This window comes from Diuraphis noxia, unplaced genomic scaffold (assembly GCF_037042655.1).
Source record: "Diuraphis noxia isolate RWA-SAM2 unplaced genomic scaffold, SU_Dnox_SAM2 contig0004, whole genome shotgun sequence".
Lineage (NCBI taxonomy): Eukaryota > Metazoa > Arthropoda > Insecta > Hemiptera > Aphididae > Diuraphis > Diuraphis noxia.
In genome coordinates this window covers 30,414,286-30,439,985 of record NW_028301714.1, presented here as the reverse complement: position 1 = coordinate 30,439,985, position 25,700 = coordinate 30,414,286, and the positions used below count along the sequence as shown (strand labels likewise).

General features: G+C 30.8%; 2 protein-coding genes across 3 annotated transcripts in view; one reads left to right on the top strand and one right to left on the bottom strand.

The window, feature by feature from the left end:
- LOC107171559 (uncharacterized) overlaps nucleotides 1–16,753 on the top strand; it is a 63,715-nt gene extending 46,962 nt beyond the window's left edge. The window contains exons 3-6 of one of the 2 annotated variants that reach the window (XM_089225162.1): nucleotides 4,164–4,507; nucleotides 9,060–9,233; nucleotides 11,243–11,424; nucleotides 13,707–16,753. In XM_089225162.1, the coding sequence (XP_089081288.1) occupies nucleotides 4,164–4,507; nucleotides 9,060–9,233; nucleotides 11,243–11,424; nucleotides 13,707–13,815 (809 nt within the window). In that variant the 3' untranslated portion in view covers nucleotides 13,816–16,753. Of the gene's footprint in view, nucleotides 1–4,163; nucleotides 4,508–9,059; nucleotides 9,234–11,242; nucleotides 11,431–13,706 lie in introns of both variants that reach the window. The other variant, XM_089225161.1, reaches the window with a different exon arrangement.
- On the bottom strand, nucleotides 16,695–24,982 carry LOC107165875 (leucine rich repeat containing protein 20 sclp). The gene is made up of 5 exons (XM_089225163.1): nucleotides 24,718–24,982; nucleotides 24,474–24,650; nucleotides 22,277–22,420; nucleotides 18,884–19,051; nucleotides 16,695–16,935 (listed from the first exon to the last, which is right to left on the bottom strand). The coding sequence occupies exons 2-5, from the start codon at nucleotides 24,628–24,630 to the stop codon at nucleotides 16,769–16,771; spliced, it is 636 nt and encodes a 211-aa protein (XP_089081289.1). The 5' UTR covers nucleotides 24,631–24,650; nucleotides 24,718–24,982; the 3' UTR covers nucleotides 16,695–16,768.
- Nucleotides 24,983–25,700: the final 718 nt, after the last annotated feature.

Sequence of the window (25,700 nt, the reverse complement as noted above, 5' to 3'; positions counted from 1 at the left end):
ATGGAAATAAAAACTTTACTTTCATCATGTTCTCTAAAACTCTGTTTCATTAAGTACGACGAAAAAAGTCTTATTCCTTTATTAAATAGAACACTCTATTGTTCTGTTTCGCAATCTTCCCTCTCCCACACACACACTCACACACATACACACAAATAACCAATAATCAGAATGATGTTTTATTATTTCGTATAATATTCAACTGCATAAAGTTGGATAAATACCAGTTAAAAAAAATTATATTGTTTTTGAAGTGTGGTCCATGACAGGAAATAACAACCCGCGGCAGATATCATACCATAGAGATGACAAGACCACGTGCTATGTTTAAGGCTGCTCGTGTCTGGTATATGTGTATACACTATATTATATTATTATTTTATTATTGTTTATCGTGAGCGTTTTATAACGAGAGACACACAGTCATTTTTTCTTTATCTAACTGGAAAACAAAAGCTTTTAATTTTACGCGCAATTCCGATGTTATATATTATAGGTGCAGTTGAATATTACTTGCATTTTATGTGATATAAAGTTTTCACCGGATGTCTGTTACAGAAACTACGCTATTTTAAATTTAAACGTTAAACTGTAAAAATCTAAATTTCCAAACAAATTTACTTATTTACTTTTACTAACTCACCTTTTCTGACTCTTACCGCAGCCAGTGTGCTTTATAGTTGCCAATAGTGTTCTATATAACAATATGTACTATAAATAATAATTTTTTTTTTTTTTTTATTGAACTAAAAAAAACATCAACAACAAAGGCTATTAGTTTTTTGTTAAGATACAATGTTAAGGATATTACAATGTTTATATGATGCTAACTACATATGGTTACTATTTAAGTTAATGTTACAATTTTTTTTTTTTTATCAATATGTTTAAATTTTGTTGTATAAATCCGATCCTTTGAGAAAGGCTATCATGTTTGATGTGGTTTCGTTGCTCGGTCCCAGAGCTCCATATAAATTATAATTATATACATACATAAATACAATACATCGTACTATAGGAAGTTATTATTTACGTACCATAAGTATACCTATTTATTTGACTATATTCTATAAGACATTACGTCAATGTTATTCAGACCTCGAAATTAATGATCAAGGTTGTGCTGTTTTAAGTTTAAAGCAATAAAGATACAACAAAAGCTATATTTTTTCTGCATAAAAATGTTATTCTTGAATTGCATTTTAAAATGGATATTGTACGTTAGAATATTTTTTGGCAATGTACATGATACAAAATATTATGCTATTGAACGGCACTGGTTGTGTGTACACATATATACCTATAGGATTAAAATGAGTACCTATGTAAAATTATATTATTATAGATACGTCATGTACAGCTGTAGTGTATGCCGGAACAAAGCGTATTGTTGATTTTTTATATTTTTATTATGTAACCGGATCATTCGGTGAAGGACCATAAGAATACTATAAATTATATTATCTAAGATTAGGTTAGGTATTATCTAAGGAATCTAAATAGCATTTAATACTATTAAATAGTCGGTATAGAGGTATACGAATTCAGGATTTTACATTTACTAATATAATATTTGTGTTTGGAATAATCAGATGGAAAATGGAGAGTAAAAATATTGTTTACCAATGAAAACCGCATCGTTTTCAATTATTACAATATAGTTTACAGTATAATATACATATATCAACTGACAACTGTCAAATGTCAAATGTCACTAACTAAGAAGTTAAAAAATTAATGGGAGAATAAAATTGTTATCTATTCTTAGGTATAGTATATTTATAAATGAGTAGCATATATTGAATAAAAATAGTTTTTGAAAAATAAGTATATTGATTTTGCCAGAATGTTGATCTCGTGTTAGTAACACGATGTTAGCAGCGTTTTTTAATTGCTACGTACCTAATCACAAAATATGTCTTAGAAAACGTCCAGACAATTATTATACAACTGGGAAAACTTTTAACGATATATAAAGGAATTTTGACGTCTTTGTGTTGTCAGTCACCAAAAAAAATTAAAGCTGCTGTATACAAAAGTGTCTTTCCGTTTGAAATAAATACGTTTGATAAAAACGACAAGCACTTTAAAACGTCCAATGTACGTGATAAAACGCACGCGAATTCACAAAATGTATTGATTATTTTATATTATTGCGTATATAATTGAAGTTTGCGGTAGTAACTTAGGGGCACTTTGGTATTGTTCTAGTATGATTTTATATAATGAGTATTGGACATTGGTCGCGACGGTTTGAATTTTTTTTTTGTTTTGCGATTTCGAGAATTTCGTCCAGTTATCAAAGCCGAGTCACATCGAGAGTTGGTTGTGAATTATTTTTAGCTCTTTTGTGCAGATACCTACAATCTATACCGATGTTCTACGCATATCAAATATATATTTACGTGAAACAGATAATTGATAAGTAGTAATATGTTTGGTAACGTGTTTTTATATAGTCTTTCTTTACCTATGTATACCTATTATTATTATTATTTCGAGCGTGATAGAAAAACTTCAAGGATGGATTTTTTTTTGCTCTAGATAGCACGCCGTACGGCCCGTGCGAATAAACAATAATAATAATATAATATTATTGTATAATAATATAATATATTTTGCAGACGACTTCTCGCAAATATTTACCATCCGATTTACACACTCACACACGTCATGACGACGGTGCACATAATTTGTTTAAGCCTTTTCGTCAAAATAATATATATTCACGTACATATACTATATAGGTGTACTTACAAAACGATTTTAGTTTGGAGTTGTATTCATATTTTATTTCCGTTTTGTCTACCGTACCTATTATATGCCTAACTGATTCTGCGGTAACTATTATTATAGGCGTATAATACTGCCCCCACAAGAGCTAGTACAGTTTGTTTTTCCTCGATTCCATTGTCTCCCGATCACAGTTTTCCTCAATATTTGTTTGCATGATAATATACGCGTAGGAGGAAAATATTATAATGTAGCCTCATTGTTACGACGTGCATTATTGTGTACACGTGCGTAACAATTTGACTTGCAATCTGACGCGGCCGTGCGTTTATGAGATGTATTAAATATGACAAAATGTACGATAATATGATATTGTATTGAAATCTCCCTCTAAAATATCATATTATAACAATGTACCAATTAAAATAAATAAACTTTTTTGAACATAACGTGTTTGAAAATCACCTGTAGTGTGAGTGTTTGTGTATGTGTACACTGAACCCTTCTTGTTTAAATTTTAATATTACTCTGTCAGTATTATTGTATTTCGCATTGGTAGACGAGAAGCATTTGGAATGCGAACAACAATAAATAGCGCTGCACTATATATATACGAACATTCTATAATGATTATTGCACGCTTCTTAGGCATTAATTGTGATAAAATACTCTCTCAATGATAATAATAATTGTGATTACCGAAACCTACCTCAGCACGATCATCGGGCATGTTCTACACACGAGACAAATGTTTAAAAAAATAATCAAATAAAAGTTCTTACAAAAAAAAAAAAAAAACAAGCTAAAAAATACTCACTAATTTAAAAAATGAAACGAGTTTACTATATCAACTATTATTATTTCATTACTATTATATTATTATTCAACTGTTGTTTTAAGTTTTTTTTTTAAATTTATTTATTCTTTTAGTATTTTTTAAAGTTTTTATTCGTTTATTTTTTAAAACTGTTTATGTTATTATAACATAAAAAAACAGATGGTGACAAACAGAATGATTTTTTATTTTTTTATGAATAATAGTCAAAACTCTTATTTATTATTCAAGTTTAATTTGTAGGTACATTTTAATTTCAATGTAGTATAATGTAGGATTACTAGCTACTACCATTAATACTTTTTACTACATCTAACTTTCAACAATCTGAATTTTTATTTTATTTTCTGTTAATATTACATTGTTTTAATGTTATTTATTTAATTTTTGTTTGTTCTTTTGTTGTAATAATTTGATATCGTGAAAACATTATACTACTAATAATAATATTATTATTGTCTCGCCGCCGCCGCCGCCGTGGCTTTCCCGCGAAATAGGACCCTCGCACCTAGCTCTACTCTCATCGCGCAATCTCCCTTTCCATCCGGTCGCACTTATGTTCGATGTATCCGTTATATTGGTATATTGTTCACAGTTGGAACGGTGATGGTACTGATGGTGGTGACGGTGGTCGTGTTGGGTACTGTCGGGCTGCTCACTTGCGTGCTGCATCACTACAATCAACAATACAACCCGCCCGTGCCCTGTCTGTCGGCAGCGACCGGGCCGCCGCACCGCAGGCTTACCGCGCCGCCGCCACCGCTGACCAAGAAGAAAAAATCGACGACGACGACGACTACGACGGCGGTGGCGGCGGCGGCGACGGCTGTGACGACGACGGCTATCATCGCATCGCCACCACCGCTCTCGACTACGAACGGTGCCCGTCGTACCGGCGGCAGCTGTTGTAATAGTAGCAGCACGTCCTCGCGAACCGCCGTAAGTGTGCACCCTCCAACCCCGACGAACCGCTCGGTCGGTCGGTCGCTCGCCTAGTCAACTCGGCTTTTGTTGTTGTTGTTGTTGTTGTTGTTGTAGTACGCGTCCTAGGCGGCGGGCGACAGCGCGTGGTGTCGGCGGCGGAGTACCGTTCGCCGCCGCCGCACTCTCATTTATTCACCGCAGTCGTGTTGGCAACGTAGCGCTCCCGAGCGGTTGGATTCAAATGTATTGATTATGATAGGGTCATATGGCTAGCGCTCGTGTATTTAATAGTATACCGTGTGTATATAATATAATATATATACATATATTATATACTTAGATAGATAAGTGTGTGTGTGTGCAGTCGCTTACATATTATGTATATAATATAATACACATAATATAAATATGGTGTGTACGTGTGTGTTTGTGTTTGTGTGTATGGCGTGGCGAAGGGCCGCGCGTGACGTTTGCGGTGGTGCCAAGTTTAAAATGGGTCGTCCCAGATTCACACGCGTGCCGCGGCGGTTCTTCTGTTGTACGACTATGACGACGACGAACGCGTATACGTTAGTCACCGCAACGCCTCCTCCTCCTCCTCCTCCTCCACATTGCCTCCGAGGCCCAACTATAGCTATACGACTAGACCACCATTCCCTGTACTCTGCGTTCCCCATCACTCCGGCAGTAGCTATATATCTTATGTAATGTATTATTATATCATGAGAGGAAAATCGTAATGTATCGGAATGTACACGCGATCGTCTCCCCGGTTTCCGGTTGTACGCGGATATTAAGGCTATATGTATAGTCTGAGAACGCAGCTACGAAATAACTTGCAATACGATAAATTGTATATGTTGCAGGATAGGACTACGTGTTTGTTCACTGTTATACAATAATTTTTCATAGTAAGGATTTGATAAAATCCTGTAGGGTAGGTACCTATATTTGAAATACGAGACACCTATACCGCTGTTGAAATAACGAAATGTACGTTTTTAACAGCTGCTATTATTTTTATATATAACACGCGCGGTGAAATATATATAAATATATATAAAAAATACAAATGGAATGTTTGTGGAAAAACTTGCATGAACTTATTTCAACTACCCAAGTTTGATTTTATTTAGAAACTATTGTTCAACAGAATCGGTGAACTGAAATTCAACTATACCAGTCAGAACAATAAATGACCAACTTTGACCAGTCTTTCACATATAAATTGTGTATTTAATACCTTTAATAATTATATATATATTTTATTTATTCACATATCTGTTATAAAAACGAGTTCCGTTTGTTTATCCATAAAACGAGTATTTTTGACAATCGATAATTTTTTTTTTTAATTTAAAATTTACATCTTTACACTCTCCGACAGAAGATTCTTAATGGTCTGAAAAAATGGACATCATGTACATAAAGCATCAATTTTCTTTTTTATTCGTATTTTATGTGATGTTAAAGGAAATGAAGATTTTTTTATGAGCGTTTACGAATATTTGTGGGAATTATTTATTTGTTTTTTTAATATTATGTACATAATTTACACGTGGATAATCCAAAGTATAATTTAGTGTAGGTACACAAAATTATATTATTTGTCAGTTGCGCAAAAAAATAAAATATAAATATACCCGTAATGTACATGATATTGTCAATTAATAATCAACGTATATATATATATATATACGTTGATAAGATTAAGAATTTTAAAATAAATAATACAGTTATATTATATTTTTTAAATATAATGCAATTTTTTCTGTATTTTTTTTTACTGCTGATACCTTATAAAATCCACAAAATTGTATTTATACTTGCCATGAATTCGTTGCATATACATAATATAATGATATGAGGAAATACATTTTACGATTATATTATATTATAATGATTTAAACGATTTAATTTTTTATTTGAAAAACGAATTATATCTGAGATGCATGTCTGCAGAGACCAACGCTAAATAAAATGACTCGTAATACCGAATAATGAGTGTATTTACGTATGCATATGCTTTAAGGATTTTATATATTGTATAGGTTCTCCATTTCCGCCATCTTAAAATTAAAAGCACTCGACAACTATTAACTCTGACCCGATTCAGCTTTAAGATTTATCGTATATAATCCATATATGCGAAGAAAGAATCGAGTTGCTTTTCCTTCAAAATAATGTTCTGAGCAGAACCATTTTAACCTGCCGGAGACATTAATCAATAAATATGCGTCTGATATACCTATGCATTTATTTATTTTTTATAATTATTATTCCGTTATATTACGTATAAATTATAGTAGGTACTGTATCGTGAAAAATGTCTTAGATCTGAAAAATATATTTAAATAATAATAACATAGTTACTTACAGAAACTGCATTTAGTTTGAATATTAAAACATATATTATTATATAAAACGACCTAGTTGAAAAGTTTGTGTAACAAAGTTTTAAAAAGAAATAATTATAGACTCCTTAAGCTTGTCGCCGCCTCACGCTGACCGCCTATGTAATTTGTATGGTATAGTTAAAAATTATTATAATAATATTAGTTGAAAACGACCGAAGCTTCCGTTTCTAATAATAATATTATCACCTCGCGGTAAAAGAGCAAGCTGAAGATCAAATAATCTGAAAAGTCAACGGCAAGGCTGCAATAACGTTTCTGTGTGTGTACTGTTTATAACTTCTAAAATAATAGATCGTTACGTTTTACTATATTCAATTAATTCGCAAAAGGTAACATGATAAGCGATAGCTTAATATTATTTTTCCAATGGGTTGGCTGGTTGGCATTTGTTTATCGATTGATTTCGTATACTGTTTCCAATGATTGAGATTTTTAATTATTTAGCAATATTGATTGATGCGCACGAAAACCCCGGAGTTAGTATCGAAAATGCTGATGTATTGTAATTATTTGCATATTACTACAATTGATAAATTTTTCACATCGGTATAATCGCGATGTTTGTTGAAAAATAATGTTCAAAATAATTATATGTGAAATGGACATCTTCGTCAAAATTTGAATAGTCTACATGTAGGTACTCAATAGTTTTCTGCTCCTTATTATGTTAAAAAAAAATAAAAATAAACGAGCGCCTAGTCTACAAGTAAGTACCTATACTTCGGTATATGTTCATGGTGGGTTTTACTCACACACGTCACACACACACACCCAAAACCTTCGACACTTTGAAACAATAAGTGTTTCCGTTAAATGATCACTCTGTATATAGTGGCTCGGAGTCTGACTCTTCCAGCCTGTTCCCGACGCTTTCCCGTGGTATACGCCGAGGTAAAACGAAACAAAACACGACGATAACTCTGAGCTGGTTTAATCGTGCGCATGCTTTATATAATATTCGTGTACGATATTACATGCTGCAGTAGCTGTGATGTGGACGTACTGTGTGCGATTAATACTATCAAAAAATACGAGTGTACGGACTGCAGACAATCCCGTTTACGTAGAAATTACTGAAATAAGACGAATTTTGACTGACGGGGAGGGTGAAAAAAAATTAGGGAAGAGAGTGACAGAGGGATCTAAATAAGAGGGGAAAAAAGAGTGAAATAAACGGTCGTGTGAAAGGGAGATTATATATAGTAAATACACACGGACTCGCACACACACACACACACACACACACACACACACACACACACACACACACACACACACACACGCGTGCGCGCGCACAAACTCGCTTACACACACACACACCCAAACTCGCGCGTGCGTGTGTGCCCCCCTTTCATTGTCTGCTGTAGGGGCAATCCGCTCCCTCGGCGCGGGACACGTCGCATCTCTCCGCGACGCCGCCGCCGAGTGAGTTTTCCCACCACCGAAAGGGAAAGGACGATATATTTTTATGTATACGTGTAGCATATATATATATATATATATAAGTACATTTTTTTTTATCGCAGAGGGACCTTTGAGTAACGGTTTTTACTCGGGCGTGTACGTTTCGCCGCCGACGTCGGTGCACGGCGGTGTACAATATATAATGTTTTATTATTATTATTATAATATTGTTGTGTTATTTTATATGTACCATAATAATGATAATAATAGTAGTGACACGCACGTCTCGGGGGAAAAAAAAAGAGTGTGGTTTGAAATGGTTTTCGGTCGGCTGCGATGACGATCGTGCATTTGTGACGCGTGTGTGCACCGGGTCTCGTCCGACGTGAAAAACGACGACCTGCCGCAGCGTATTACACAGTATAACATATTATATACGTATTGTACGTCATTTACTTATATGTAATTTGTCATAACGTTGTCGTACGTTCGCGAGTCTCGCCGAGTTAGAACCGTAACCTTGCCATCCAGCAATTATACCGTCTACTATATTATATAGTTAAATTACACTCGACCAGTATGTCGAATAATGATTATAATGTTTACACGAGCGCGTTTAAAAAAATATATTTTCGTATAATAATATTGTAGTGCGTCGGTATTGTTCTGAAAAAAAAAAAACATAACAAAATTATACACCAAATGCGTTGTCGTAACATAAAATTTACCGCGTTTTTCTGCTGCAGATGTTGACGATGCGTAGCAATAACGGGCTGTCCCGAGAACACGACCGGCAGGTCCGATTGCACTCGGTCCGGACGGATCTGGAATTGGACATGCCGCCCCGAATTCATTTGCCGGACGGCGAGGAGTACCCGTACGGCAGCATGGCCAAGTTGCATTTGCGGAATTCCGAACAAGTACGTGTATAACATTAACGTCGATTATAGTTGTCGACGTGTTTTTAAATATCGTGCTCACGAATGATAAGAACAAAATGTGTATTTAATATTTAATAGTATGTAGATACCAGTCACTTACGATATGAGTGTATCATCCTTGGAAATGTTTTCTTAGACATTTTATTAAATATAATATTGCATTCTATACACTGCCTTTTATATATACATAATATGATTCACCGAATATGATTACAGCTCATCCACATTTTTTCCTTTAAAAATTAACTTATAAAAATAATGGTGATTTATTTGTATACCATCCGAGGAGAGCTAAGTTATTATGTGAAGTTTTTTCGGTACATTTTTAATCAGATTAGTTTTTTGAAAATGCTGATGTATCAAAATACATTTTAACGAACAGTATTTTTGAGTTATTAAAAAATAGTAATATTGAAATTTATAATTTTTATGAATTATAATATTATATTGATGGAGTTTATTATTAATTATTCATATATTAAAATCATCATAAACTCTATATATCATCTAAATCCATTATCAAGGACCTATCCTTTTTAATATAAAAAGCCAAATAACTTAAACCTGATTTGTTTAAACGTTGATTTAAAATTAAGATACATAAAAATTTATGTTAATTCAAGTTTACGATTAACAATAAATTTAATCGAAAAATAATAATTTAAAAAAGTAGTTGCTATCGCCATCAGACTCTCCGTAAGTGGTATAACAAATCTAGATAATTGAATATATGGTCCATAATATTGGTATACTTGGAAGTTCTAAGTATCAGAATTTCCATAATTCACTATTAAAAAAAAAAAATAGTAAGGAGTTGAGCATTCTCGGGAAGTAAATAATTACCTTGTATATATAGATATGTGGTTAAATTTTTGTAGATAGTGGCATGACAGAAAAATAAACACAAGATCATAAAATAAAATGTTTATTTTTCTTTGAACAACAAAAACGTCACTATTTTTCTATTCCTGGTATATGCAAGCATAAAAAAACTTAAATTAAAAAAAAAAGATTCCTCTCAGTCTATTTCAACAACACTATCAACTATAATAGCATCGACTTATCTGATGTGTACGGTGGTTCCCGTTTAATTAATAATAATAAAATGTCGTTAATAGTCTTTGTCGGCGTATACAGTTATAAATACCACTGACGACGTTCGGAATAGGAGCGGCTCTCGTAATAAAAATAATAAAAACAGAATTGCGTTTAGGAGGCATCATCGCCGTATGGTCAGTCGTGTGGTATAATGAATGACCTAAGAAATTAATAGTTTATATTTTTATGATGTCCTTTGATATTGGAACACCATCAAGTCAATAACTGGTAGTACAGTTTATATAATATATTACAGTCTATCTATTTCCTACACAAAATAATTATATGTATTTCCCATTTAAATACACGAATTATAGTGGCATGTGCAGGATTTTTTTTCTAGGTTTAGTTTAGATCAGATTAATAACTACGATATAGTTGCAAAGTTACTAAGAATTAAAATTTAATGCTGTAAAAAAAAAAACTAGGTTTCCTAATACAGTACCTATCTACATTGTATACATTCAATTACCTGTATAGAAATAGTATAGAGTTTATAACGTAGCAATTAAATTTCGTAAGGAGGGTCGTAATTAAATTAGGTGTTCTATAACACGTCTTATCGGAAGGGTGATGAAGGATTTTAGCACTCCGCCACCTTCAATTCCACAAAGTACTGTATGTGCGAAACGTAAGTGTATATGTAAATACAACGGTACCATCGTGTAATAATAACTTCTATTTTTTCTATTTAAAATAATATACTGTTGAGAATAATTAAAGTAATTTATTTAATTTTAATTAACGAAAAAGTCTTTACCTAATATCTTCTTAAAATTAGTCCTTTTTTTGTCGACCATGAGACTTTTCGTTATTGTATGTGAGTTTCACTGTATATATGTATTATCTTGTTGTCTAGCATCGTTTAATTAACGTGGTGTTTCTTGCAGGAACGAGAGATCTACCAAAAGTGTATCAGGGGACCTCCAAACCGGACGATATGGACGTCGACTGCGGAATGTCGGAAACTGTCGCAGCCTCACAGGTCCAGTTCCGCGACCGGCTTCACGTCCCTCTCTACGTCCCTGTCCGAAGTGGACTCGGTCACGAGATGTAATAGCGTCTCCTCGAGGTATGTGTAAGTATACATATTATACGCATTATACTTATTGTATATTATTATGTCAGGAATGGCAATACTGTGGCATGCATGCCTAACGTCACACTCGACAAAATGCTGTGGGCGTCTATTATTATAATAATTAGTTATTTTTTTATAATTGCACAAAAAAAAATTAAGAAATCAGGTCATTTTGAAATATTTGCCATCCCTGATGTTTAATATGTTATATAATAAAAAAAATAAGGCCATCGATTATGCTACCTATTGAAATTATTTACGAGTTAATTAATTTTCTATTACACAACCAACTTATATTACACATATATGTGTGTTTTCAATCGGTATACAAATAATTTGTCCGTTTACCGTGGTGGACGTTTTGAGGAAAACTATGTTATGCAAATGTTCAGAAAATTTGTTTATTGTTTCAAATGTTTCGATACTGCTGAAATTTCATATAATCGTTGTGACGGGTCATGTACAGCTATCTTTTGACGTTATCATTGAACGGGCCATCCCTTTTATGTACGTCCCTAAAAAAACACGTAGTTATACATAGGTAATATATACATGACTGGAGACTGGACGTTTAATTCTACCATAATCTTTTTCACTCCATGTTAAGCTATCAAAATGATTCTTCAACGCGAACACTCGGTCGTTTCTAATAGACTACTTGAGAACAATAATACAACAATACAACATGCGTATAATGGCTTACAAATCATAATAAGTATATTTTAATATTATTGTATAAACTATAGGTATAGACGTGGACGAAAATAGTAAGTGAGCGTCTTATACGTTCAACAAAATATCACCTTGTAGGTGTATTATAATTATGGCTCCAGTGATGGTATAATAAATTCATAAATATAAGTACACCATCATATGTATATATGTGTGTGTGCGTGTTTAGGGGCGAAGTGAAGTATATATAAACGTATGTATTTTTAACTATTGACTCGCGGCTTGAAGAAAATGAAAACGAATTGTGTTTGAGGAGAAGCCGAAAGATTTCAGATACCGGCCCATATCAAGAATCTCTGTATTCGAGATGCCGAAGAATTTAATAGCGAAACTGGTTGTGAAAAACAGTATCGCCGCGCCTTGTACACACACATACACACATAAATATATTTAGGCACTAGTATTATGTTGGGTCCATTTGAAACGTCATCGTCGTAATATTATAAAATACGATATAGGAACTGCACTTGTCATAATAAATACGTTTAAGATAATAATATGTACATTTTTTGAAACGTTCTATATGGAATTTACTCGTGCGGGCGATAACACCGGTCAATTATAAATCCTCTCAGTAACGCCACCGTCGCATACGATTCCTATAAGTTGTATAATTTGTACGCTTAGTCCTGTACACATTATAAAATTACAATATCAAAAGACGAGTGTAGTCTTTGTGAAGTCGCTGCAGACGCAACTCAATTAGGTATAAAATCATATCGCTGACAAATTTTCTGTTAATCGTAATTGAGGATATTTTTGATAAGTTAATAATTTTGTGTTCGTTGACAAGAATAATTTATTTAGATTTCTTTTATTGCTCAGGTCTATATTGTATTCAAATTTAAAATGACAAAATCCAAAACTATATATAATTTATCAAAATGGTTTTAATACTCGTATTTCGTAAATAGTGTCATTTTAATACATTTCATTGGAATCCAAATTTGTAATTAAAAAAAAAAATCGAAATGTTTTGTCAATTATAATCTTAATAATATGGATAAGAAAATGAATTTTATTAAAATTGTATATCTTTCAGAAAAACCTTACAATTTGTAATCATTATAAAAAGAGTTTTTATTTCTAAAAGTAATCAAAAAACTAAGAATGTTACCTCGGTTTTTATAACTTAACTTCATTAATGTTTTAAGTTTCAGAGTATTTTTTTCGGAATTTATCAGCTTATATTATAGATATTGTTAATTTACATATATCTTTATATTATTTTATTTATCATTGCTATGGTGCTATAATACGGCTATAATAAGATAATATTTATCAATTTTATGACATCACAATAATGTATTTCAGTATCTAACTAAGTATAGGTAGTAGGTACATACTATTTTTTATGGCGAATCTGTGCTTTTGCAGCTATCGCTCTACAGCTTGGCCCATATATCACGTGCGTATACATGTGCAATGTGCATGTGCAACGTGCATACTATAACATAATCATCTATAAATCATATGATTTTTTTCATTAAATCTTATATACATATATAATATTATTAATTTATTTTTTGTATTCATTGCAGGTGCTTGCCGAGAACAGAGTTCCCGCAGGTGGACAACATTCAAAGTCTGTCGAGTCTGACCATGGTACCATGTTTGAGCCACGTAGATAAACAGACACTAAGCCAATAGTGAAATAATGAAGTTGTCTCTTACCGTCTACTATAATAATAATATTATACCTGTGTAATAATATGAGGTGCTACACATTGCAGAGACCGCTAAAAATACAATGTTATGTTATATATATTATATATATTTACACAAACGCGTGTGTATGTATATTTCATGATATACACACACACGTCTTATGTATACATATGATTTAATTGTATTATTAGATTAAAATGATAATTGGCCTTTTTATAAGGAAGAAAAACAATTCACGGGTGTGCGTTCGCACACACACACACATACACACCCACCTACACACACATTCACATATTTATACAAATTCAAACGGTCTTCTAATATACCTGCGTGTTTAATATTGTATAAAATCTAAATCTCCGCGTGTATTCATCATGTGATAAAATAAAAAAATACATCTCATTGTGTGTAAAAAAGTGTGTAATTTATAATTGCATTTTTTTTTATACATATATATATATATATATATTACATTATATAATGATATAGTTAATTTGAATATTTATTTTCCTTATTTTTATTGTAATTGTGCGTACGCGGGGTACATAATTTATCTGTTAATTTTATAATACCACCTAACATAATATTATATAATATGCATAATATTCAGTGGAAAACACACGGCCGATTTGCCAGCCAGCACGATGTTTTCGGAACGATGATATAATAGTAAAATGATAATATTATAATATACCGCATTGTCTCATAAGCGTAACTACTATGTTATAATTGTAGGTAATATAATAGGTAATTTAATAATGTATTATTATTGTTGGAATATCGTGTGCGCCGGCAAATCGGTTTTACACTCCGCGAGACACGCCACGTGCTTTCAACGTATTTTATTATTATACAGAATATAGTAAGGATATTTTATTTAGAAAAAATAAACAATCTTACCGAAATTTTTATTGTGGGTGCCCCAACCGCGGCGACAACAGCAGCAATAATAATGATACACTAAGATAACGACGTCCGATAGCTCGAATATTGTTAAATATCTACCCAGTAATTAATATGTTGATAATATTGTAAGTATAAAAATATAACGTCTTACTTTGCTTTAATCGACGGGGGTGGATAATTCGAGTCATATGTATGTAGATAGGTACCGCGATGTGTTCGAAGGGAAAAAATAATATAATATGTTAAAAACGATTGTGCTGTGCTTAATTAGACTTTTATTTTACGAGAGAAACGAAAAATGTTTTTCGGTGGTTTTTCTTTTTCTAATCATTGACGAGTACAATTTGAACGATGTTTCTTATTATTATTTTTTTTTTTCATGATTGGGGCAACGATTGATTTATTATTCGGTCCAGGGAGGCTGTCGTAATTTTATTATGATAATTATAAGTTTTTGACGAATTCTTTTTCTGATGGTGTTTGGGAAGGATGGGGGAGGGGATATTAGGTAGTCGTCGTCGCAGTAAATACAAGTTTTTTTTCCCAAACTTAATCTCTGATATGTATAAAAATAATTGCTAATTTACATGAATCGTAATACGACGACAATATTGTAACGTGAAGAATATAAACAATTAAAAAAAAGTTTTATAAAAGCTTCCAATGTGTCTGTAAAAATATATTATAGTGAAATGAAAAAATATTTATCATATACTTAATAATATCATAACCGCACGTTTTTTTTTTTTTTTTTTTTTAATTGATAATTTTCTTCTTTAGTTTTAATAAAAATGCGCTGACGTGATAATTAGTTTCGGTACGTGTGTGTTAATAAATTTTCCGAAACCAAGCGCTGTCGCTTTTATTTTTTGACGGACTCTTAAAAAAAATGGGTAATAAATTATTATTATTATTACTATATTATTATTATAATAATAATTATTATTATAAATGAAATAGTTTCTAGTCATTCGTTAACTTTATTTAGCAAATTGTTTTGTTGTTTCTAATGACCGAAAATACGCGAGAAATCAACAAATCGGGTCTATGACTATATTATACTGTGTTGGACAACATTTTACCATCAAATTTTTGTGCGTAGTAAAAGTGACTGTACTGTATATTTTATTATATAAGTGTACATAATATTATAATATACATATACATATATTGTGATGTACAAGTCGGAATAATATGATTTTGTCATTGGTGATATTTATAGAAATAATTTAAACAAAATTAACTTTTTTTTATGACCGTGCCGTTTAATGTGAAAATGCTTTACTTCAGAGTGAGTGCGATGAGATATAGTTTTGGCTATTATAATAGTGTGAGATAATAGTGTGAGAGATAGTGAGTGAGGAGAGAGAGAAAAGGAATAAATGATAGGTAGTATAATTTTTGACAAAAGACAAAATAACTATTATTCGATAGGTTTTTCAATACTTTATAGACAATAGTAGAACAGTGTTTTTTTATTATTATTATTATTATGTAAGTAATATAAAAATATAGTTAATAACATGTTCATGCGACCGACATTATTACAACGTTTATAACTTGTATTTTTTTTTTTTTTTTTTTGTTATTTTGTACAAATATAATCTCTTTGGTTTTTGTACGATACAATGTAAATTGAACTATAGTTATCTTAATAATAATAACCTACATTATATTTACTACCAAAAACACTCATATTTAGTTTTATTTGTATTTAATTTATTTATTTGTTATGCTTGTATACAAAACAATATTATAACAATATTCAGTGTGTAAATACAAAAAAAAACTTATGTACATTATGTATGTGTATAAAAACAATGGCATAAATGCAGTGATATGTGGGTAGGGACCCAATTTATTTTATGTAATAATTATTTTGAATTGTTATTTCGGAGCGAACAAGCCACTGAAAACTATATACAAAAAATAATGATAAGAAAAAAAAACGATGATAAAAATGAATAAAAACATTTTATTAGCTAATTAAAAAATATATTTCTGTATTGTCAAATGTTTTGTTTGTTAATCAATTGTCTAAATCTCTCCAGTCTTCGTCGGTCGGGGGTGTAAACATCACCCTAAAAGGCAATTCTTGTTCCAGCGCATCCACTGTTGAAGTATTAAGTGGATTATCCTTGAGATCAACTTCGTTCAAATTCTTTAAACATGATTCCAATGTCCTAACATTTACATCTAAAATGTATAATCACAAACATAGTATTAATAGTCATATTAATTTATTAATGACCTACATAATATTTAATAATAGGAAATACATTAAAATAAATTGCATCTCATGGGTTCGTACAAGTAGGTATAATATAATAACATTATATTATTCTTTTTCTTTTTTTTTATATAAAACAAACATTTTATTCTTTATTTAAATATTTAGTTGAATTATTATGTATTATGATTTGATTAATAGGCATATAAAATGTTTTAACTTATATCATTGGAATTAATTCCAGTATCCAGTAGGTGATAGGTATAATTGTATAAACTATACACAGATAGAAGTATATCTTATGTTGTAAACATTCAAACTTACACGATGAGGTCATATTTTAGATTCTGAGCGGAGCGATGAATGTATTGATTTTACCATGATGTGTGTTTTTTTTTTTTTTGTGTCTGTCATCACGTTTTGGGGCAGTAAAAATGCTTCAATTTTTGACTTCAGTACCTCGTTCGATCAGAAAGTGAATCTAGTTGGTACTTTGGGGGGTCAAAAGTAAAAAATTCTTAATACTTTTCTAAATAATTGAGAAAAACAAACTAAAAATTAAGGGAAAAATGGGAAATTTTACGCACACTCATTTTTCGACAAAATCGATTTTGGTTTTTGATGTAACTTTAAAACAAATGACCATAGATACATGAAATTTTCACCTAATGTTTATATAAGTATATTCTATCCACCATGCAATTTTCAAAAAATTTTGAATTAAGTTGAACTATTCATAGGCATTTCAAATTTTCGATCATTATTAGTTTTTTTTAAATTAATATCGATAAAAATTTATTTGATGGGTAGAAAAGCTTGAAAATTTAATACAAGGCTCCTAACATATTTTTACAATAGCAGTCGCAAAATAAAAGGAATACATCGTCACAATTTTTTTTTTACAAGCATTCAAAGTTTGAATTTTGTCAACATATGTAAAAATCACGAAAATTCGCAAATTATTTCAAACTAGAAATTCATAAAAAATTTTCTTTTTAAATCTAAGATTTGAAAATTTTTAATAATCTATAATATATCCTAGACAGATAAACCGTCTTCGCTCAGAATCGTTTTTTGTATACAATGATATAATATCATTGGATTCAAATTTAATTCCATCCATTACAGTAACCCACTTGTAACCTACTATACAGCAGAGCGACATACACGACTTACCCGCTTTTTTTAAATTTATATTTATGTTGTATCGAGCATGTGTATTGTGAAAATATAATATATTAAATCAATTATTAAATTAATTTTTTTAATAATATCATAACATAACATGTGCATAAGTTTTTAACTTAAGTAACTTGTTTAATATGACTTACCTACTATACTGTGGATTATAAATACTAATATTTACTGTGGTCATTTTAAATAATGAGCTATAGTTTCTACATCTATGATAAAATTATGTTTCCTCTATATCTACTTGTTTTTTTTTTTTTGCTAATAATATATATATGCATATATATTTTTTAATATAGCATTTTACTAGTGTAAATTAATTTTCTACGTTTCTTTTTAATAAAAAATGATAATAAATGGAATCACTAGGACGTTTAAAATTAATAACAGTAATTTATGTAATATTATGTTGAAAAGACTTATATGTTTTAAAAATGAGAATGATTGAACAGTCATTGAATTTTAAAAACAATTTAATTTAAATTTTGGAAATAAAAGTGAAAACTGTTATAAATCACGAGAATGACAAAAAACACTACTACTTCAATAATATACTTATTTAACAAGTTATTTAACTATTATCATATTACATATTATTATATTATTATATATAGCCATATAATGCTTACGTAAATACCTATATTCAATTTAATTTTTTTTTTAAATTAAATGTTTATTAAAATACAATTTTAATTAATATAATTAATTGTTTAGGTAACTCACCAATGATAAAATTATTGTTAGCAATCAAAGAAGTTAATTCTCGTAAATGAGCAATTGAGTCTGGCAATTCGACAAATGAGTTATATGAAATGTTCAACTTTTTAAGGCTCTTCATTTCTGACAGTTGGTCCGGCAGTTTACTGATTTGATTGTGAGACAAATTTAGTTCTAAAAAAAAAAAAAAATACAAATTTTATAAATTATACACTAAAATCACTAAATAAATTATAAATATATCAATATAGAATCTAAAAATTAATGAAATTAACGACTTGTTTTAGTCTATGTAATATATGTGTACAATATATAGATATGTAGTATGAACGAGTCTATATGATATATATTTAAAGGTATACGTTATTTTTAGGCGTGCAAACGGTTTTGAATATTGGAAATTAATGTTGTATCAACAGATTCGTTGCAACTCATCAAAAAGTTTCAAAGACTTATTTCTATCCTGGAATCTGTCCTTTAAATTTGGTGTTTCTGCTGGCATGCATGATGAACTTTATCCTTAAAATACATAAGTTGAATTTTTTTTGATTTTATCTGGTTGACATTAATTACACGGAAAAAAACTGTTATTATAAGTATAATAAATATTAGTCACTTACAAATGTTTCACGCCTTATGAATTGACTTGCAAAATGAAGTTTTGCATTTCATAATTTATTACTTAAATATAATGAAAATGCGATTGTAGCTTTATGTATCACCCTCAGGTTACCACGCAATAAATATTCTACTACTGGCACTGCATGTGTATAAAAAATTATTATCGTCACCTAATTTATTATTTATGCATTATATGATTTGTTAATATATGTCATGTGTCTACATGTAATGTGAAATTCAAGTAAAACATAAATGATATATATTTGCGTGTCATGGCTTAAACTACAGAGATGTATCCAAAGATTTATTTCATGATGAAGGAGGGGAAACTGTTAAAAATTATGAACACTATGACGTATGTATTGTACGTGATATTGAAAAACGTAAGAAAATAATCTATAAGAAGAAACAAATTCAAAAAATTCTGTTAATAGTAATTTTCTAGAATAAAAAAAAAAAATTGAAATTGGTTTTTGAAAATGATTCTACAGTTTTTGATTTTTTGATTAGATACCACATTAATTTGCTTAAATTTCTTACCTAAAATCATATGTGAGTTTTGTGACAGAAATATTGTGTCATTATTGGCATAATATATTTATAAATATTATAGCGGTGATCATTGTGGTAGAAAATGTAAAATGACAGCGTGGCACAAATCAATTATCTTAAGGGAAATGTATTTAACTTATCATTTTTTTATATTTAGAGATATAAGATTGTAAAAAAATAGGTTTAGAAAATATTATTTTTGTATATATTATATTATTTTAGTAAAACTATATTTTAAAATTGAATGCATGTCAATGAATATAATTGATCTGAAATACCTTTAAAATTATGAAAAATATTTAACCAAGATTTGTGAATAATTTACACAATATTATACGTATTATACACCAAAAATATTAACAATGGTTATATACACACACAAAAAAAATAAAAATATATTTACATAAATTCAGATCTAACTAACTTTGCACTGTATAATATTTAATATTTCTATGGTAGTTATAATATAATATATATATATATATATATATATATATATATATATATATATATGAAAATACAAAAAAGCAGTATGATGGACAGTAGTTAGTCTTAGTAGGTATGTAAACATAGACGTTTGAGAAAGAGTTATAAGTCCTACACAAAATATCACTCACATAGGTTTGAAATATTATATATTATTATCTATGTAGTAGGTATACTATTACTATAACACAGTAACATATTATGTTCTAAATAAACATTTTTAAATGCCGGAAAAAGTTGATAAATTACAGCTTACTTGTCAAATTTGTGAATTTAGTGTTGATGTATCAGGTCGTACTACTAGCAATTTCCAAATTAGTTTCAAAGTAATAGATATGCTATTCATCATAATACCCGGTAATAATGTGGCCAAATACGATATTATGTAACTCTTTAAATATCCAAATATTTATTGAGGTAAAAAATAAACTGTTTGATCGCATTTATAGGTTCTTTGTGTATGAATATGCTGTAATATTATTATCACTCAGATATGTTACGACCATGCAGGTAAAAGTACTTCAAAATAAATGTTTATGTATATATTATATACATATATTCATTCAGTAACACGGTAACCACGTCACACGTGTGCACATTATGCTGTTACAGCTGGCTATCTAGCAATTTAAACTTTAAATGTCAATCGTTTTTCTATTTACGTATTAATGAGAATACTATAATTAGTACCTATACAACTATTGTATAAAGAATGTATACCTGTGGTAAGCACATCTACTGTGACGTAACTGAAGATTGACTAGATCTTGAATTTTTTTTTACAGTGCCTAATATTCATTTTTTATATTATTATTTAAGATACCTACATTAAAATATTATAACTATAAACAAATTTATCCCACATTGGTCCCACTCGAGTGGGGTATATGAATTCAACCAACACCCTTCATAAGTTCCACTGGGTATCAAACAACGCACAGATTTACAGCAAATAATAAATTAAAATCTTTCCTATAGTCTTGGAGTAGTTTAAAGTTACGTTATTGACCTACTATAGTTGATAGAATTCTCAAGTTCGTTAAATTCATCATTGCATAACTAATGTTTTCTTGCTAGATGCTGGTTACGATGTTACCTATAGGTACTAACACTGTAAAAAAGAATCACCTATAACGGTTTAGCGAGATTTAAGCAAAAATATGCGATACTTATAAAAACTTTTTTGTTATAACCAACTTTTATGAATGCATTAAGAAAATTTTATTTTTTATGCACCAATATGAATACATAATACGACCGCGATCTGAGCACACAGCTGCGTCTATATATGATATTACTGTTGTTATTTTACTATTGTTAGAGTTTTTTTCCTGGTTATTGTACGAATCAAAACTATTTAATTGAAATACATTTATCTGACGGCACAAACGCTTTTGCAAAATTATACAGCTGTTGTCACTGAACTGTAAAAACATAATCGAGTTCAATGAATAAAATCAAATCAAAACCTTGCCAAGTAATAATAAATTTACGGTCTGAATTATTATTATTTAGAAATAATTATTTTGATTGTCATTTATATTACATCGCACTGATGTACGTGTGCTGCAGCAGGGTGCGTAGGTACATTATACATAACATATAATAATATCTTAATCCAACACATAAATCAAACGCGTACTATGGCGCAGTTAACATAGTTAATAATATTATTATTAATACTATAAGCCGGGGAAATTTTCATTCGTCGACCTAAACCGTATAAAATAATAAACTCGCCTGTGATGGTCGGAAATCGTTCAGCGAATTTCACTGGTAGTTTTGAAATCACGTTATTCGACAAATCGCACGCGACCAATTGCGTGTTTTGCATGAGTAGGTAAATCGCATCAGGGATCTGCATCAACTGACATTCGGACAAATCTGGAAAATAAAATGAAAATATATTATGTTTTGTCGTCTTTCGGCGTGACAAGGCGTTTTTAAGGTCCATCACGATAAGTCGATAAGTATATCGTGTGTACACTTCATTGTGTATATTTTTTTATTATTGTAGGTATATATCTATAATCGTCAGACTTGATACTAGCAGGAAGTCCAGATGTAGACTGTTCGAGGTCGCGGTTATAATAATTATCATATTATGGCGGGATATCTTTCCGCGCTGGTCTATTCCAATGGCCATCACCCATATATGGGTGCATAATATCATTTGACGTGAAACCGGAATGACAATACAACAATGTAATGTGTGTGTGTGTGTGTTTTTGTGTATCTATTTACACACGTCATTATCATCATCACCGCCATCGATGTGTTGTAAAATTCGTGATTGAAACATAATATATATTTACTATCGATAGCTAAGAAACTTGTGAATAGGTAGGCATAGTATTATAGGACTGAAGATAAATTCACCCCGTTTGTTTTGTAAGCAATTATGTTACTTTAGATCGTCTAATGCTTATTTACTTTAAGTCATATTACATTATTTTGAAATTTAATAATTATTATTTCTCTTTATATCCACAATAATAAGATACTATAATTATCGATATCTAAAATTTACGTGGTTGGGTAAATATTTTACAAAATCAATTTTAACATTTTTTTAAAAATAAATAAATCAAAGATCTTTTGAATTTGGATTACAAGTTTTTGGTTTGTATGTAGTGATGATAATAATAGTGCACAAATGTCGTAAAAGTTGTGCATTAATAGTTGCGTTTGCGGAAATGCGTAAATTGTCAGGGTCAGATCTCAGATCTGTTTATTTATTTAAGTTTTTACACCGTAAAAAAATGAACATATCTATAGAAAAATCATCATTATAATAAATTCACTTCAGAGAATTTTTAAAGACAGTATCGAATCGAGACTATACTCTGGAATAAATGTTTTTTTTTTTTTTTTTAATAAGATTGCATAAAACCATTAAATCAATTAATAAAACTATACATCACTAGAGATATTACTAGGTAAATTGAAAAACTACATATTTGTTTATACCTGCATAAAATATATCGAGATTTAAACGCGTTCATAATGATTCTAGGTTTGTTGTTAACAATAGAGTATTTATCACGTGGAAATCAAAACACTTTCTTACGTTGTGGTAATAATAATAAACAAGCAACGGTTTTAGTATTGGTACGACAGCGTAATATATTATAATAAAAATAATTAGATTAAATAAGGTGAAAGCGAGGAAACTGGCACATACAGCAAGCGAATATGTGTAATATTACATTCAAAATTAAAAAAAAAAACAATTTGTTAGGAGAACGCGATGTAACCGCTTGATTATATGCAAAAAAAATAATTAAAATATATTCCAAATATGTTGCACAATAAATACATAGTTAAAAGTAATATGTACAATATAGACTTGCACATAATATATTTGATTTAAGCAGATTTAGAGAGGAAGATTTACCTATTTTCTATTAAATTTACTTAGAAATCGGAAACTATTAGGTATGAAATAAACAAAATATTCATCAGAGGTCAGCTGTTACACTTTTTCCGCATACACTTCGTAAAAAATATCAATAATTTTTATGCGGCTAAATCTATGTTTAATCTACCCAAAACTTTTCGATGATATGTGTTAGTTATTACCTAATATTTGTAGTGTGATTTTAACAACAATTTAATCATAATTCATAATATTTCACAACCTGTCGGCTCTGAATCAATAATAGATCCATCAATATCATCCATCGTCGAGGATTTAATTCTATTTGAACACTCCATAATATGATATACACATATTTGTAGTTCCCCAAAAGATATTTGGAATGAATTATAAGAATACGTTTAGCACAACACGAAAGGAACTACACGGTTACCGAGGTCTACCGCGTGTTCGGTATACCAAATGCGCTGGAAACCTCGTGGTATCTCCAGCGGTACCGGACTACCCCCATTTCTGGTATTTACAACGTTTGTGGTAGCAGCGTTTAAGTGCACTCACCCAAATTTTGGCTCTCTTGCGCGTCGTTGCACCGGTTCACTACTCGGATAACCGCGTTACCGGCCAGCCTGGTGGACACCAACATGACGGCAGTTTGCTGGCCGTCGTCCACTTCCACCTCGGCGGCTTCGATTTCCTCTTCGATCGGCGGCCTCATGTCGACGATGAGTGTGTTTACTGATCACGTCAACAATAATAAAACTATATAATGTTTAATATTTTATCAAACGGGTAGGTACTATACCGCAATATTATATTATAACGATCGGTGGTCGACGGGCGAAAATAAAACAAACTATTATTTTTTTTTTGGGGGGGTTGAAATTCGTCGCAGACTCGCTTCGTGCGGCGATCGGTGGTCGGGAAATTCGAAAATCCAAAATACACGACCAACTCGAAGGTGGAAGCGCTCTGTTCGCAAAGTGCAATGGTGTAAAACAAAATGCAGACTGTGCCCGCGTCGACGGCACCGACCGGACTGTACGGCAGCCGTTTGGTATATATAACGATATATGTTCGGCCGTTCGCCGTCGCCACTACGCGTAAAATATTATATTATATGCGTCATCGTCGCGTTGTCGTTCACCTCGAGCGTGCTGTAAGTTATGTTTAGCTTTTGTTATTTTTAGGCGTCCGCTCGCGCTTCAGGGTTGCTTAAACTCCGCAGCTGCTGGGACGACGCGTGCGACTCGATTTTCTTTGTATCGGTTAATAATATTGTGATAACGATATTGCGCATGTATTATGATAATAATAAATTAGAACACTGTCTACAGTGGTTTTCCGGTCCAATATTATGATGACGCTTTATTGTACATTGTGGTCCGTGCTGAACTATTCTGCCTAAAAAAACCGAACGACAAAAAAAACCACTAGAGCTCGACATCGCCAGAAATAGCTGCAAATATATTTCCTTAGTGTAGTACTCGTATATTATTATGTTTTCATTACAAACACAAAAGAAGAAAGGAACTACGCGTTGGCATTGCGTTTGGCCCGCGAAATGTTGATTTTACACCGCAAATAAATACCACATAAATCAGACGTGTTTGTCATACCAAATACTGTATTATTATTATTTTCTTGCAATTGTGAAGTATGCTGAACAGTGAAAACACCAAAAATCATCACAAATGGCTTCAAAATGTTTCAATGCAATATAGGTTGATTAATTGTAGGACGATTTAATTATTAGCAATTATTATGATACCTATACAATTTATAAAT

Excerpts from the sequence above, each read along its gene's own strand:
- LOC107165875 (XM_089225163.1), bottom strand. The coding sequence starts at position 24,630 with ATGAGGCCGCCGATCGAAGAGGAAATCGAAGCCGCCGAGGTGGAAGTG. Across the intron at positions 22,421-24,473 it reads GCAAGAGAGCCAAAATTTGG|ATTTGTCCGAATGTCAGTTG; the intron begins GTGAGTGCACTT and ends TTTATTTTCCAG. Across the intron at positions 19,052-22,276 it reads ACGATTTCCGACCATCACAG|AACTAAATTTGTCTCACAAT; the intron begins GCGAGTTTATTA and ends TTTTTTTTTTAG.